The 12,939-nt window shown below is 36.7% G+C and overlaps 1 protein-coding gene across 9 annotated transcripts in view; it reads left to right on the top strand.

Annotated features, from left to right (window-relative positions):
• Nucleotides 1-12,939, top strand: part of CNKSR2 (connector enhancer of kinase suppressor of Ras 2) — a 220,823-nt gene that overhangs the window by 110,344 nt on the left and 97,540 nt on the right. For 5 of the 9 annotated variants that reach the window (XM_032202209.1, XM_032202198.1, XM_032202172.1 and 2 more), the window contains one exon: nucleotides 11,938-12,084. The exons of the other annotated variants lie outside the window; for them this stretch is intronic. In XM_032202209.1, coding sequence (XP_032058100.1) covers nucleotides 11,938-12,084 — 147 coding nt within the window. The remainder of the gene's footprint in view (nucleotides 1-11,937; nucleotides 12,085-12,939) is intronic. 9 annotated transcript variants of the gene reach the window in all.

The raw sequence follows: 12,939 nt of genomic DNA, 5'->3' as shown, positions 1-12,939 counted from the left end.
AATTTTACAAAAATATTGGAGATATTTCTTTTTGTTCTGGTTTTCTACATTGTTTTGCTAAGATCTGGGATGGATTTTTCTGAATATGGATATTTCATTTAAGGCCTTATTTGATTGGTTTTGAATAAAACTATATCTAAAAGTGAAAAAAGTAAAAAATTATAAAAGTTCAAAAAAAATATGCCTTGTCTTCAGCTCCCTTCTGTTGTTCTTAAAAGCTATGTGCTTTTAAGGAAGATGAGCTAGAATAATATCTACTGGATCATGATTTTAATCCTTTCCAAATCCTCAAGCTTCCAATGTTTATAGTGATTTATTAAATGTTAACAGGAATACTTGATTTTAAGGGTAGGTGGGATTTACAGCTAAAAGCCTTTTAAGTACACTTAAATATGTCAATGACAGTCTTCATGGAAGTAATCTAGTTCTCTGCAGGGCCCTGTCCTAGGCTCTCTATGGTTTGTCAGGATATGAGGACCATATTGTGACTTTGGCAAATGTAGTATGTCCTCCAAATTCTCTCTCAAAATTTCAGTTCAATTCTTTATTCATACTTCACATTCTCCATAACTATTGCATAATACTGATAAAGGAACTAAATTGTCACATTCCTCTCAAATAGAAAAATCTGTTTTGCAAATTTGCAGTTCACTTTAATATAGAATTTATACCAGATTATGTGATGTTATTTATGATGTCTTTTTTTTTACATAGTTTTTGTGTTTGTTTCTTTATTTTTTAAACATAGATATGCAAATACACACAAATGTTTTAGTTTGTCCCATATCTCCAAGACGTATGATATTGAAGAAGTGGAATGTATGAGGGAAGACGATCTTTTATTTTCTCATTGTGAGTGCAAATGTTTTTACATGAGTGTAAGTGAGAAAGAGAAACAACTTGACAAATTTGACAAATGCAGATGAATTATGTTGGCTTTCCAAGAAATACTCTCCAGGGAGAAAAGAAGGATGCTCAGGTATTCTGAAGAGGAGGTAGGAGTGAAAATCTTTTAAGGAGTTAGGAAAGTGTGTGTGTGTGTGTGTGTGTGTGTGTGTGTGTGTGTGTGTGTGTAGATAGATTTCATTTTAGTTTTCAGCAAACAAATTTTCAAATGAATTAGATATTTGGGAAAATAAAATTGGTGCAGGTGATTGGCAGCAGCTCCATGAATAAAGCATCACTGCTTTCAGAACTTCCCCATGCTTGTTTTGAAATTGGTGGATTGGAGCAGTGAGGGCTTTCCTGTAAGTTCAGTAGCACAAATGCTGGATGTCCAGCAAATCCGTCTTCAATTTATCCCTGGGGCTTGTTCAAAGCTAATGTCTGAGACACTTTGAGTGCATACTACTTTGAGTGCAGGTTCATTTTTATGTAAGCAGTGTGCTGTGTCACTGTGGGCATCCACTTGCACTTCTGACTCTTGCATGACAAATCAGCTAACAAACAAGTCACAGTCACATCTGTTAGACAGAGCACTGTAAGCTTGGCCAGCCCACACTGCTTCATGTTTCTGCCAAACTTTAAATAATTTCCCTTTGTTCTTTCCACATGAAATTTTCATGCTTAACTGCACACCTGTGCCACCAGCCAGTGCAATTAGTTCAGTTGCAGCAGAAAGCCACACTCTGCTGCCTTTCAGCAGCTACCTGTCTCCTGGATGATAACAAAGCTGAACTATGTGAGCACTTCTGCCTTACTTAAAAGTCAAACTGCCTAGCTTAGCTGAAAGCATTAAACCTGTGCCCTGAAATGGAAAGGGAACACCGGCAGAGTTAGTCTTAAGCATTGTGGAAATTGCTCCTTACTGCTTCAGGCTTTGTGAGTGACAAGTTTGATCCTGTGACCTGGGCACCAACATCCCACTCTGTGTGCTCTTTGATCCATGCTCCAGAGTACCTGGTCAGTACCCTCTGCCATGTAGTCACAACACATGAAGAATGTATGCTGGACATGTTAGGCATCAGCTATGGAACCAGGATGCTTTTGATTTAGCTGTGCAGCATTCCAGCTGCAAGAAGCTGAAATTACTTGGATTACTGGAGGAGGTTTTTGAGGAAGTAATAGAAGAAATTGGTGCAAAGAGAGATGCCTGTCCTCACAGAGGACTGGGGCATGGTTCAGTGCCAATGCATGGTGTTTGTAGAAGTTTTTTTCTGCCAGATGAATTGCAGTCATGGACAACTGTAGCCATTTGCTGTATCCCAGAGCTCACTTGAAAACATAGCTTTCTTTCTGTCCTGGTTGTACCCCAGAATGGACTGTATTATCAATGGGACCTGGTAATTTACTCAGGTGATTAGATGAACAAGTACAAATAGCCATTCAGCAGACTATTGATTTTTTTTCCATTATTTTTCTGTGGGGAAAAAAAAATGTTCTTTTTTAGTTGATAGCACAGATTGACCTGTATGGCACTGACTACAATTCGGGAATATGCACCCGAGATGACTTTGAAAGCACCAATGTCTGTTTTACAAACAGTGTAACTGTAGTAAGAATTCTGCTGCAATAGCAGTTGACTTTTTCTGTAGATGCTTTTGGTAGGCCTTCAGAGTTTCACCACTGATGATAACCAATTTATTGAGTCTATAGTGAAGTCAAGTCTTTTTGTGTAAGCTATCTTTATGACCATACCAGTAAGGGTATATCTAATAAGAATGGGTGTGGTATTCTGTAGAGTATTCTTGTGTTCTAATTGCTAAATTCATCTTTCAGTACATAACTTACTGGAGGCGTATGCATTTTAATTATTTCATTTAGTACAGTTGTTTTATGTTTTGCTTTTTTCCCCCATATGACACTAATAGTATTTATATTTAAAAAACAACAAACAAACAAAAACCCCTTCTTCTAATGTTGCTACAAGTTATATTTCCAGGAGATTTAAACTACAATGTAAACGGTATGTTCTCAATAGTGAAAATAACATAAATTCTGCAGTTAAAATAATTCTTCCAAAATTTCTTAGTCTCTGGTGTGTGAAATGTATGATAACAGCATAGGTTTTATGTCCAGGTAGCAGATATGTACAATCAGATTTTCCTGTGATAGCTATGTTGATGCCTATAAAACAGAACACAGATTATACTACACTTTCTGTCCCATTAGAACAAATTAAAAGGTTTACTGTTAGTATAGCTTCTGGTACGTGAATTTGGAAAGAAGGGTAGGGATTATTCTGCTGCTGATAATCTTCATTTTAATTACGATTGCTGAAAATTGAAGTACACTGTAGAAAAGCAAATGAAGGATACGGAGACATGTCTTCAAAGTTGTACAGTTTACTTGGCTGATACTACAGCTGTGCACAGCCTGCACCAAGTATGCATTAGGGAATACCTCTGTGCAAGTAGCATCTGTGTAAGTTACACAGCTGATTTTCAGGTTCCAGCCCAATCTTCCATTGCATTATTCATTATCTTATTCTGATGAAGTTGGGAGGTGATTGTGAGAAAGTGCTGAGATGGTGATTGTTCTAAAAGTGGATGTCTAAGTAAGAAAAGCAAGTTAAGGCTGTCATGAGGAAGGGGAAATTAAAGTGGAGAAATCCTGTGTCTGATTTCAATTGATGTACTCTGAATATGAAAAATTTTAAGAAAAAAAGTCAGTACTGGCTTAGAACACCTCAATGACTTGAACACTGCACTTTGTCTATGACTGATTATTTTAATAGCAGTAAAATGTAAAAAAAAACACATGAAGAACTCTCATGGCTAAATAATTGCTGCTCTGTTCTAACTTTTTCTTTTAACTCCTCCTCCCTGTCCTTCCCTCCTTCCTTTAGTTTAGCTAAATAATGCTACATGATTTTTCAGCATCATTTAAATACTTTTTTTCATTTTGCTTGATTTTTAGTAACCTTTAAAAATTAACTTCTTTTTAATTACAATTTCTTCATAAACATGTTTATTTCCATTATATGAATTCGTTTCAAGAAACATCTGTTTCAAGCACTACTTATCTGAGGATCTTAGGGACTTTATTTTTACATTAAAAAGAATGGGGGCCAAGGACTTTTGGAGTTAGTGACTCAGTGGTCATCCTAAATTATTAAGTTGTGATAATGATAGTGACTCAGTAATCATCCTAAATTATTAAGTTGTGATAATGTATATTTAATCTGAAAAAATATTTGTGTGTGTAGGCATGTATGTTTATATGCATTTCTTATTTTAATTCCAGGACAACCATTAGGGTAGTTTAAATATGAGAACATGTAATGCATACGCACATATCTGAACATGTAATGCATACGCACATATCTGAAATTCCCATTATGAGATGTAAGCATAAAGCAGCATGAACAAGTTACCATAAGGGAGACGTAGCTTAGCTGTGGTGGGTATATATATATATCCTATACTATATATATATATATGTGTGTGTATATATATATATATGTATATATATGTGTGTGTGTGTGTGTGTGTATATATATATACAGTATAGGATATACCCTATCTTGAGGAGCACCTTCCATATGCCACAAGAAAGAGAACTTAACTCTCCCCTCCATGAGGGGTGAGACCACCAACATCCCTACTTCAGCTTAATGTATGAGAAAGTGGGGTGTGGTCCAGTCTGCCTAAATCCTTCCTTCAGCTCATACCACCAACCGTATGCACGTGCTTAGACATTTATTAACACTTCCCTTCTCAGCCTTAAAATTTCTTTAGCCCTCACCTGTGGCTACCATGGATGTCTCTTCTCAGGGTGTGATGGCCTGTCTCTCACAAGGAGACCCTCTGAAATGGAGTTAGACACCTGGGCTCTCCACACATTCCCTGGAATCATCTGGAAATGAGGCCAAGTGAGGATTCTGGTGGCAGAATCTTTATTCGTAATAGTTTAATGTCTGTGCCCTTGCTGAAGAGAGGTAGGGCCTGTAGATCACAGGCTAGATTTCAGACCCTGTTCCCTGCAGTATGTGTGTAGCACTTATATTGCACAAAAGTGGTCATCGGGAACTGGAACCAGAACCATTTCCCTGCTCCCAAGGAATGGCACTGATAGTTTCTTGCCACTTGCATGACTGGGCTTCTTACCCATGTATTCCCATCAACACAGTGCTCCCTCACCTATGGGGAAGGCCTTTAACCTGTCACTGTGTACATGATGCTTGATGCTTGAGACAATCCTCTAGTGTTTCAAAGACCACATTTATCCCCCCAAGGTTAAATAATGCCAAGATCAACATTACCCAAGTGGGTGGAAGATGGGATGAAAACACTCTGAATTGCCAGTACCCATCTGTCGCTACTGGTTGTCCATACTGCTGGTTGAAGAGAGAGGTGCCTTACGGCCATTACTCCAGGGTGTAGCCCATGTATCCAAGTGAGGGTGGGTGCTTCAGACTTCAGAGAGACGCTAAAACTGAGCCAACTGAAATCTGCCCCAATTTATAGAGTCATACCCTGAAACAATGAAATGAGCCCCTTTTTCCTCAAAAATCATACCTAGTCATTGACCTTACATCTGTAAAATACATCATATTCAAACTCATAAAGTTGGGGTCTTTGCTATTCCCGACAAATATCCTCATTTATTTTGTTCTAGGATGCTGTTAGCAATGGCTCAAAAGCAAAACAGTGAGGTAATTTTGAACTGAAAGGTAAGCATTATTATATAAATGTCCAAGCTTCGATACCAAACTGTTTTTGTGTTCCTTGATAATTCAAGTTGCAGTTCCCCTGTGAGTAAAACACTTGTTTGTCTCCATAACAGTGGTGCTCTATAGTCATGTTACTAGAATTTGTGAAGTTTGTTGAATTACAGTGGAGCTGAGATTAACAAATACTTTAAAAGATCAAGATAATAAAATCAGTCAGAAGCTATGCTGTGCATCAGATATGTTTTCTGAATGAGAAATGTGATTAGAGCAGCTTAATGAGAGGTGATGACTTCTCTTTCTAGTTCTCAGATTTGGTTGTGGGAAGAAAAAAAAAAGTAAAAACTTGTGGGTTGAAATAAAGACAGTTTATTAGGACAGAAAAGAAGGAATTACAAAAATAGAAGTAGTAATAAAGTATACAAAACAAGTGATGCACAATGCAATTGCTCACCATCTACTGGCCAATTCCCATCCCATTCCCAAGCAGCACCTCCCCCCCGCTTCCCAGTCAACACCCCATATTAATTGCTCAGCACGATGCCATACGGTATGGGGATACCCCTTTGGCCAGTCTGGGTCAGCTGTCCTGGGTCTGTCCCCTCCCAGCCTCCTCATTGGCATGGCACTGTGAGAAGCTGCAAAAATCCTTGGCTTAGCATAAGCAGTGCTCTGCAACAATGAAAACTGTGTTATCAACATTATTCTCATCCCAAACACAGCACCATACCAGCTACTAGGAAGAAAATTAACTCTATCCCAGCCAAAACCAGGACAATGACTTATTTCATAGTTTAGTGATAGCAAGAAGAAGTTTTAATGAAACTTCAGGATCTTCTCAAGTAAAAGATGTGATTTTCTTTAAGGTAATTTATATACAAACTCAGTTGTTGTGACTTTGGACAATGACACAGTGTGGTGTGACCAATAGCAATCTAAGAATGCACAGAACTAACTTTCGTAACAATGGATAAAAGATAAATATATATATATTCAAATAATAATATAGCAGAGATGCTCCTTAATTACTATTACAGTAAATGCAATCACAATATTATGAATCTCTCCTCTCTGGGAGAAAACTGTTACATAAGCATGGATGTTCATTACTATGCTAGCCTAAGAAACTGGATTAATCCCTGAAAGGCATCTGCTGCTCTCCTGACCCTGCTTCTCTTACCGCAGACAGATACAGCTTTCATCTCTGTGGTAGTCCACACTGTAAACAGCCTTCTGTGGTCTCCTCACCCCGTGTTTTCTGGAAGTGGAAGACCTATGGCCTTCCATTATTTTATAACCTTTTCAGGCATCCACAGCTGGGAGAAGGGGAGGAGATGCTTGCTACTAACATATTTGTTTCACGGGGCTGCCAGCTGACCATCCTCACTTCTGGCCAGTGTTCATGAAAATCAATCTGTTAATTTAACAGCAAGATACCAGATAATTTATTGTCATTTTTCTGACTTGCTTAACAGCAGGCTAGGTTTGATAGACAGTGATTTGAAGTGCAGTGTTTTTTGTTGTGTGATTTTTTGTTGTTGTTTTTATGTTCAGATTTTTATTTATAAAATGCAAGATATGTGACAGGGAATTCCTTAAAAAATAACAACCATTTCTTAAGGTGATTATGCGTTCCTCATAGAAATTCTATTTTTATTAGCTCAAAAAATGATTAAAAGCATGAATATTTTAATGGTTGATAAGTCAAAGAGCTCTGGCTGCAATCCACTTACAACAAGCAACACTGAAAGAATAATAAGTTTGATTATCTCCCTGTTTCAGTAACTTTTTAAAATTAAATACTAGAGTGGATTTTGCATATTTATTTAGCAAGAAAATAGCTGACTGCTTTACAGTTTATATTAAGCAGGAAAATATTACTTTTCCTTCAAGAGTGCAAAGATATTTGTACTTTTACCAAAGATATTAGCGTTTTACCATAATTGTGGGGGGAAACAGTTTTCATAGAAACAGAAAGTCCATCGTTAACTTTCATGGGACTCTGGTGACCCTTTGAACAGGAATATGCCTCTAAAAGTGGCATATTAAAGTGGCATATAAAGGTATGGACTCTGTTCTATTTATCATTTGACCATAACTCCACCCCTTAGATGATATAGTTTTGTTGTGTATTATACTTGTATACTGCTTTTAAATGCTGATGCTGCTCTGTAATTTCATTGAGAAATCTGCACTGGATTTCTCAGACTGTAGGTTATTTAGTAAGGCATCTTATAGCATCCTAAAAATACTTGATTTGAGTCCATCCAATTGTATTTGAGATGCCTGCATGTTAATATTTAACTGAGTTCTTTTGTTGCTCATAACATATATTAGTGCTCGTAGAAATCAGGAATGAACCATGGAATTTGGGAATACTGCCATGGGTGTGGCTAATAAATAAATAAAACCAAGCAATGCTTGGTCATGCTTTCTTCTGTCTGTCAGGCAGAAATAGAGTAGATGGCTACAGTTTTCCAAGATTGTCATAAAAGGGAGTGATAGATTCACCTGGAGAAAAAAAAAATAATAATTACTTTAGGATACTTTAGGAGTAACTTTTTAACATTTATATGTTAATATTCTTGGCAACTTAGGATAGGAATTCAGAATAAAAGTTCTATGTCAGGCTGTTGTAGTATTATTATCCACATGTACTTGCTGCAAGCCAAAGGAAAGTTGGGGTATTTTAAAATATGTCTCATCTTGTTCAAAGGCATCTTCTTTTCCCAGCCAATTGTTCAAGGAGCAGACCTCTGTAACAGCACCCTTCTGCTAAAAGTTTCTATTAGTAGGGGTAATGGGTGAGGAGATATCCTAAGGTTCAGATAAAACAGGTGGAAGGTTGTGGAGAGAGGTAAGGGAGATGAGGAGGATGCGTCAGAGTAGAGAGCAGTGGTACAGGTCTCCTACGTGCCCATCTTGTCCCACTGAAGCAACCTGGGTGGCCCCAAATGTCTCTGGAGCTCACTGGTGAGCCTCTGGTCATGTGGTGCTGGGATGAGATGAGAAATTTGGAGGTGGCCTAATGCTGATGTTGAAGATACTCTACCTGCAAGCTTGCTTCCCTTTGGAAGGCTGGTGTCCCATCTCCTACCTTCCCCCAGTGGTGGTGTTATTCTGGCCTAGGTGTATCGATCTTCTGGTGGCATGGGCATGAACTACGCTTTTTATCCTTCCTTTATCTTGGTAGCAGACTCCTCCATCACAGGTTCTGTAATCTTCTTGTCAGGAACTGCTCAGCACAACCCCACCACCACCCCAGGTCACCTGCTCTCAGGTCCCCCCACAGTGCTCATTCCTCTCCTTCTTCTCCTAGTTCCCCCATCTTTGCGTGCTTACTTTCCCTTGCTGTTCCTTGAGTCCATATTCCTTCTCCTCTTTCCAAAACCCTGCACTGAGAGCTGAGCTGTTCTGGCAGCTTGGGGGATACTTAGGCTCTGTGTAGCAAAACCCAAGGCTGGGTTTAGGCTCTGCCACTACAGAGACTTCTCCTGATCAGAGCTGGTTAATGGCACCTGGTTTAACAAAATCAATTTATTTTAAAGCAAGCAGCAGGGACTTTCTTGGCCCTTAAAAATGGGTACCTGGCCAGTATTGTGTACTGATTTAAAACTTAATTGCTTGGGTTGGTTTAATGCATGTAAAGTAGATTTTTAAAGTAGTTGTCTTACTTTTCAACTTCAAAACCAGTAAGGAAACTTTCTTATTACTGTCTGTGTTTGCAGTGCATGGAACAATTGATATGGCAGAGACTTCAAAAGCTCTGCCAAAAATCTTGATGGATAGAAGTTGACAGTAGACAACTGTGATGATAATGAGAAAGGGGAAGATTCTGAAGAAGAGGCTAGAGAGAATAAATTCAGATAATACTTAGCAGAAATTTAGATTACATATCTCTAAAGCAGATTTCTGGAAAATCATTTTCAGTTCCAGATACATGCACTGCAATTTTTTTCTTTAATCCCCCTAACTCTCATAATGAGACTAGATAATCTTCCATTTATTGCAGTGTAAGGCGTAGTTGAAATACACAATTCAGTTTATCTCTGCAAAGTATGAATGTGTATTTAAAATAATTTCAAAGCTGCTAGTGTAACCAAGAGAAACCAATTTTATTTATATCACTCTGCCTATTTCAGTGATAAACAGATGCTTTAAAGCACAACTTTTCCATGCAGCATCCTACCAACTTAAATGGCAAGAGCCTTGCAGCCTGACTCTGTAGCCAGGGCCACATCATGTTCTCCTCCAAGCTCCATGTGCTCCATTATTTAGTAGAAAGATTCCTTTCCATAAGTTTGTCTTCAGTTATTACATTAGACAATTAGTGTACAGTAGCTTACATGGAGAGATACCTTACATGAACTGTAGGCATCCTTCTTTACAGTAACACAGAGCAGTTGAAAACCTATGTATGCCTAAGGTAACATTATGGAACTATGGGGAATGTTTCTTATAGTGGTGGAAGTTTCTTTGAGTAGGAAAGCAGTATTGTGAATAGCATGGTATGTTTTTTTATAAAATTGTGATGTTAAGACTTAAAGCTTGTACTTACAGAGACATGGTTTTGATACTGTTGGAAGATAATGGAGACTTCAGGAGGATGTGGGTATGAAGCTTAAGTTGACTGTGTTCATATTTCATTTTATTCAAAGTATAACGGACATACTCATAATACATGGGACTGAAAATAAGAATATGAGCATGTTGGGAAATCTTCTGTGGAAGCTGGAAAATATTCAGTAAAGATAACCATTGTCAACATCCTCTTTCTTTGTTTACAATAATATTACTGTAGAAGTACATCCTTGATATAATCAAGTTTGCTTTGGTAGAAAGGACAGGTAGGTTTACAGTAGATGAGGAAGAGTGGTGAAGTTGAAACCATGTCTGTGTACAGGATTGTTGATGTAAGCATTGTTGTTGGCTAATGTGGCATGGTTATATGGAGAGTATCAGCTATTAAAATCAGTGATGTTAAGCAAAGTGAGTTTTGATGCAACAGTGAAAAAGGTAAAAAGTAAGTAGCATCAACCTATGTGTGAGTACCTTGTTAAAAAATAGGTAACAAATATATACTTGTTTCATATAATGCCATGCTACTAATAGGGAACATCTGCGTTTTGTTTGTTCATATTGCTTATTTGATTATTTTCAAATATAGGGACATGACATAGAGTAACCTTTTGACAATGACGTCACAATTTCATGCTTCTGGAAGTTCTTTCAAAAACTTTCACATCTCAATTTGATAATTTTCTTTTTAATGCTTTTCTTGTATAAATTGTGAAAGAAGGAAAATATTTGCAACTGTGATCCTTTAAACAACAGGAAAACATGCTTGTTAATTAGGGGGAAAGAGAAAGGTAGAAAAGTTGTCAAGTTTACTGAAATAATAATTTTCTAAGTATGCAGGCCAACACTTTCAAGGGATATGTGATTGTTTCTTGCCAGTGTAGGTGCCAAACTTAAAAATGCAGGGATACAATATATTAAATAATTTCAAGATGCCAAAAATCAATCTTTATATAGACATAAACCATTTTCATTAGTTGTACTGTTTTAAGATTTTAAGTACTTTTGTTTAAAAACACAAACTGAATGATTCAGAAAGTTTTAGTTTCTGCTTGGAAACAAAGACTTACTTTCCACATTAGTCAAGTTGCTAATTTTAGAATATTTCAAAATGCTATAATTCAATTAGGAAATTTTACTTTGGGCTAATACTCAAGTAGTGGAGAGACTATTTCTGTCATTAATTTGCTGTCTTTTGGTTTTTGAAATCATCATGAAAGAAATACTATTTTAAAAATGCCTTGTGATTCTGGTTTTATTTTTATAGTGAAGTGTAGAAGATTGTCTTGAGCATCTTTGTGCTTGCATAAGCTGCTAGGAATAGAAGTAGTATGAGTACATGTGGTTAGTGGATTTTATATAGTAACCATGGAGTATAAAGTGCTCAGTTTTGAATTGAACAATAGAGGTAGGAGCCAGGGCTTTTTAACCTTGTAGTCTCTAAGGTCTATGTAACAGAGGTTATTTTAAACCACTTTGAAGTTTTACTGTGTATTTACAGTGGAGTAACAATAGTTTATTAATTCTAAAACCTGAAGTGATACATATCCATCTTAATGCATTATAGTAATTATTTTAGTTGACATGATTTTTATGCAGTAATTTATTTTTGCCATTTCTAGAGTTAATCTCCTTTAAAATATATATACACTCCTATTGTGTTATTTTACTAATCATGTTTAAAAAGGGAACATTACATTTTGAATACTGTACCTCAATTTTATTGTAATGATTTTACTGGTTACCAGGTGGGGTGGCAGTTGAAAAATTTGGTGAATGCACTACGAGAGGATCCGAGTGGTGTTATCTTAACTTTGAAAAAGCGACCTCAGAGCATGCTTACCTCAGCACCAGCTTTACTGAAAAATATGAGATGGAAGCCCCTTGCTCTGCAGGTAATGAAGCTTAATCATAAGTCATACACCATCATTTTACCTATAAATTATCTCAGTGATGCTTTATTGTGCTTCATCTCAGCAGCATATGGATTTACTCTTGTATGCTTTGAAAAATTGTTTCTGAAATGATTTCTCTATAGTTTGTTCTCATAGGATCAACTGAAGTTAAACCTGTTACTAGAAATTTTCAAAGTTAGGAAGTAATCAGCACAATGTTTTGCAAAGCAAAAATAGTAGCCCCAAAGAACTTTTCTAACCATGTATACCTAAGAAAGTTATAAATTTTAGTTTGACTTCTTATTAAGCTCTCCACGCAGTATAAGCTCAAAGAAAGAGAGGAGGAAAAGATCTTTAGTTCTCATTTTGATCATGGCGCCATAGGAAAATTTATACTGTGATTTTAATCCACAAAACATGTGACAATCAATATTTGCTCATGTAAATAAAGTTGTATCTGTGTTGAAGTTTTACTTGAGATTGAACCATTGCACATAAGAAGGTGTAGTACAGGATGTCCAGCTGGATCTTTAATTTTAGGATGCCTGTAATGGTTTGAATGGTTTCATTAAAGCTTTCATATTTCACTACAGGACAAAATGTCAGTGTGATGGATTACTCTGGAAAATAAAAGTTATCTCCAGACTGATGAAAGTGTGTAACCAACAGATGGAACTGAAAAATACTTTTATTTTTTTATTCAGTTCAGATAGAATAATGTTTAGAATTCTATTTTCTTTGCATAATGAGTGCATTCTTCAGTACATTTTTATTACCACAATAAAAAGTCTAATTTAAAATTAACTACATTTGAGAGAGAAAATACTTGCATAGTTCGTGCAAAAGGAAAATGAG

This window comes from Aythya fuligula, chromosome 1 (genome assembly GCF_009819795.1).
Source record: "Aythya fuligula isolate bAytFul2 chromosome 1, bAytFul2.pri, whole genome shotgun sequence".
Classification (NCBI taxonomy): Eukaryota; Metazoa; Chordata; class Aves; order Anseriformes; family Anatidae; genus Aythya; species Aythya fuligula.
The sequence above is the reverse complement of the archived record's forward strand: the minus strand, read 5'-3'. Positions and strand labels throughout refer to the sequence as shown.